The 4,072-nt window shown below is 38.3% G+C and overlaps 1 protein-coding gene across 2 annotated transcripts in view; it reads right to left on the bottom strand.

Moving 5' to 3' along the window:
* Positions 1-519: 519 nt before the first annotated feature.
* LOC106883887 (integrin beta-3-like) overlaps positions 520-4,072 on the bottom strand; it is a 157,620-nt gene continuing 154,067 nt past the window's right edge. For both annotated transcript variants that reach the window (XM_089343327.1, XM_089343328.1), the window contains one exon: positions 520-722. In XM_089343327.1, the coding sequence (XP_089199453.1) occupies positions 654-722 (69 nt within the window). In that variant the 3' untranslated portion in view covers positions 520-653. The remainder of the gene's footprint in view (positions 723-4,072) is intronic.

The raw sequence follows: 4,072 nt of genomic DNA, 5'->3' as shown, positions 1-4,072 counted from the left end.
ATATAGTATTTTATTGAAGCTGTGAAGTCTTCCCAAACTGTTACTCTGAGTATCATATCACTGGCCATCAGAGTATCTAGAACAATACAGTAATACTTGTAAATACTCACAAACTATCATTGTTCTAAATAAGCACAGTTGTCTGATGATCAGTTGACATGAAACTCTGAGTAACAGTTTGCAAGGACTTTTCAGCTTCAATGAAACAGTGAACTTTACTCTGCCTTTGGTAATCGAGTACTATTTTCTCCACATTGTTTTGCACCTATGTGCTTACGTGTATGTATATATGTACACACATACATATATATATATATTTATGTATATGTATATATGTGTGTGTGGATGTGTATCTGTGTGTGTGTGTGTGTGTGTGTATGTATGAATATATAATTATGTATATTTCATACTATATAAAATATATATATATGTATGGAAATAAATACTTTCTTTTATCATTTTTTTCTCTTTTGTATTTTTCTTTCCGACAATATAAATAATTATAACAACATTGATATTGATATTGGGATGAACCATAGAGCGATATTATTTTTTTCTCTTCTTTTTGTTGTTTTTGGATGTTTTTTCTTTGTGATTCTCTTTTGAGAATGATGCAGTGTTGCCTCGTGTGTGCCTCCAGGCCATCCTTGTTCTTATTTCTCGCGCCCCCAGACAGGATTCTCAAATGTCGTTGATGCTGGGTGATAAATAGGATTGCCTTGCTGTAAATTGAAGAAATATATATATGTTAATAAATTGGATGGATAGATGGATGGACAGATAGACAAATAGATGGACAGACGGATAAATAGATAGACAGATAAACAGACAGACAGATAAATGCATAGACAGATAGATAGACAGAGAGACCAACAGATGCAAAGATAGACAGATGGTCAGATAGATAGACTTAACTGATTAGATGTGTTGACATGTCTTGTCTTGGAGCAAATATTCTACTTAATACCACAGATTTTCTTGTCAGTTGCTTGACCTTAACTAGTTGAGCATGTCCCTTGGTGGCTGACGATATGTGCATCTCTGATCACGAGCAGAAATAATAGGGTAGCATCATAGTCACGTGTTAAAAGGAATGTTTGGGGTTTGAATAATTCACCCCTGGAAACATGGGTGTTTTGTCCATCATCCTTAACCCCTATTCAAGGACCTTCTGAGTGGGATGAACTACTCAACCCAAAGACAATTCTAACTGGGCCCCACCAGCAAGGCCATACGCTATTTGTCTTAATGTCACCATGTTGTCCACATATCACTGTGATATATGTGCTTGGTGTACCCTTATCAGACGGGTAGTTATGATGGGTATATTGGGCTTTTATATTTGTACCCTAATGTCACTTTGGTGGTATGTGCTGCTCTCTCACTCAATAATATTTATTTCTTTATTGCCAACAGGGGACTAAACATAGAGGGGACAAACAAGGACAGACTAAGTCGATGACATTGACGCCAATGCATAACAGATACTTATTTAATTGACCCCGAAAGGATGAAAGGCTAAGTTAACCTCAGCAGAATTTGAACCCAGAACGTAACGGCAGACGAAATACCGCTGAGCATTTCACCTGGCGTGCTAACGATTCTGTCGGCTCGCCACCATGTAAATAATAATAACAACAACAACAACAATAATTATAATAATAATCTTTGACTAATTGTATTCTAGTTTTAAAATAGGTTCACTGTATCTATGAATGTTGTAAAAATTGACTAAATTAGCTAAAAGGATTGGCATTTGAAATGGCACGTGGCTGGAAACAGTGCTTTCAAAAACTCCTCTAATCCATGCCGGCATAGAAATGCAAACGTAAACTGATGAAGCTCCCCATCATCATCATCATCATTATCATCATCCTTTAACATCCATCTTCCATGTTTGCATGGACTTAGTGGTTCGACAGGAGCTGGAAGAATGTGACAGGCTCCATGACTACTCTGGCATGGTTCCTACAGCTGGATGCCCTTCATAATGCCAACCATCTCAGAGGGTATTGAGAGCATTTTACCATGGCACCCACACAGAAAAAAGATAATGTTTTACAAGCTTTAAGCTGCTGTTAGCCAACCTAGAAGGTAAAACCTCTCACCACCCATCATCTATTTGTAAGGGTGTTACCCAGGTAAATGTAAGATGATGATGATGATGGTGGTGATGATGATGATGGCAAGTTATCAACAATAATAGGTGTCCTGTCATCACATGCTATTTTTATACTAACACATGTGGTTAACTTGCAATCAGCTTGTATGAAGATCCAGATATATACACAGACATGTGTATATGCATATATATATATATTTATGCACACATACATATAGATTTCACATTGTACATGTGTATGTATGTGTATATATAAATATGCATAAGTGTGTATGTGTGTGTGTGTGTATATATATATATATATATATATGAGAGAGAGAGAAAGGGAGGGAGGAGGTCACGAAGTAAGTGTTGTTTATTCCTATTTTTTTTTCAAATAGTGTGAAGCTAAGTAAGTAATTATATGCTGATTATGACCGAGTGGTAATGAGTAAGACGACAACGATGATGGTGATGCTGCCAACCATTTTGAGGGGATGGGGGGAGGAGTAGCTGATATCATCAACTACAATACATGATGGGCACTTTACCAAAGCTCAGAGGAATGGAAGGTAAATTTGACCCCAGCAGAGCTTTTTAATCCAGAACTAATTCCACAAAACATTTCATTGGGCATGCTAACAGTGCTGCCAGCTCAACGCCTTGAATAATAATAATAATAATAATAATGATAATAGTGGGGGAGCAGCATTATAGTCATGTGTTGAGAGGAACTCTTTGGGGTTTGAATAATTCACCTTTGGAAACATGGGTATTTTGTTCGACATCCTCAAACAACCTTTATTCAAAGACCTTTTGAGTGGGATGGGCTACTCGACCTGAAGAAAATTCTAACTGGGCCCCACCTTTGAGGTCATGCGCTGTTTATCTGAATATGAGACCACTATGTTGTGCACATATGGTTGTGATGCATGTACCTGGTATACCCTTATCAGACAGGTAGTCATGATGGGTATACTGGGCTTCGTATATTTTACCCCAGTGTCACTTAAGTGGCATGCACTGCTCTCTCACTCAATAATAATAATAATAATAATAATAATAATAATATTCCTTTCTACTAAAGGCACAAGGCCTGAAATTTTGGGAGAGGGGACTAGTCAATCACATCAACCCCAGCGTTTCACTGGTACTTAGTTTATCGACCCCAAAAGGATGAAAAGCAAAGCCAACCTTGGTGGAATTTGAACTTAGAATTAAGGGATGGACATAATACTGCTAAGCATTTTGCCCAGTCTGCTGACAACTCTACCAGCCTGCTGCCTTAATAATAATAATAATAATCTTTGACCAAGTGTATTCTAGTTTTCAAATAGGTTCACTGTGTCTATGAATGGTCTAAATTAACTAAAAGAGTTGGCGTTTGAAATGACACGTGGCTGGAAACACTGCTTTCAAAAACCCCTCTGATCCATGCCGGCATGGAAATGCAAACATAAAATGATTCTTTTATCTGTTTCAGTCATTTGACTGTGGCCATGCTGGAGCACCACCTTTAGTTGAGCAAATTGAACCCAGGACTTATTCTTTGTAAGCCTAGTACTTATTCTATCGGTCTCTTTTGCCGAACCGCTAAGTTACGGGGACGTAAACACACCAGCATCGGTTATCAAGCGATGTTGTGGGGGGGGGGGGACAAACACAGGCACACAAACATACACACACGTATATATATATATATATATATACGACGGGCTTCTTTCAGTTTCTGTCTATCAAATCCACTCGCAAGGCTTTGGTCGGCCCGAGGCTATAGTAGAACACACTTGCCCAAGGTGCCACGCAGTGGGACTGAACCCGGAACCATGTGGTTAGTAAGCACGTTACTTACCACGCAGCCACTCCAGCCACTCCTACATCTATGAAGCTGATGAAGCATTTTACCTGGTGTCTAACGATTTTGACAGCTTGCTTCCTTTAATGATAATGATAATAATGTGTGGCATTTAC

Source organism: Octopus bimaculoides, chromosome 27 (assembly GCF_046866305.1).
Source record: "Octopus bimaculoides isolate indiv1 chromosome 27, ASM4686630v1, whole genome shotgun sequence".
NCBI classification, from domain to species: Eukaryota; Metazoa; Mollusca; class Cephalopoda; order Octopoda; family Octopodidae; genus Octopus; species Octopus bimaculoides.
This window is presented reverse-complemented; position numbering and strand designations above follow the sequence as displayed.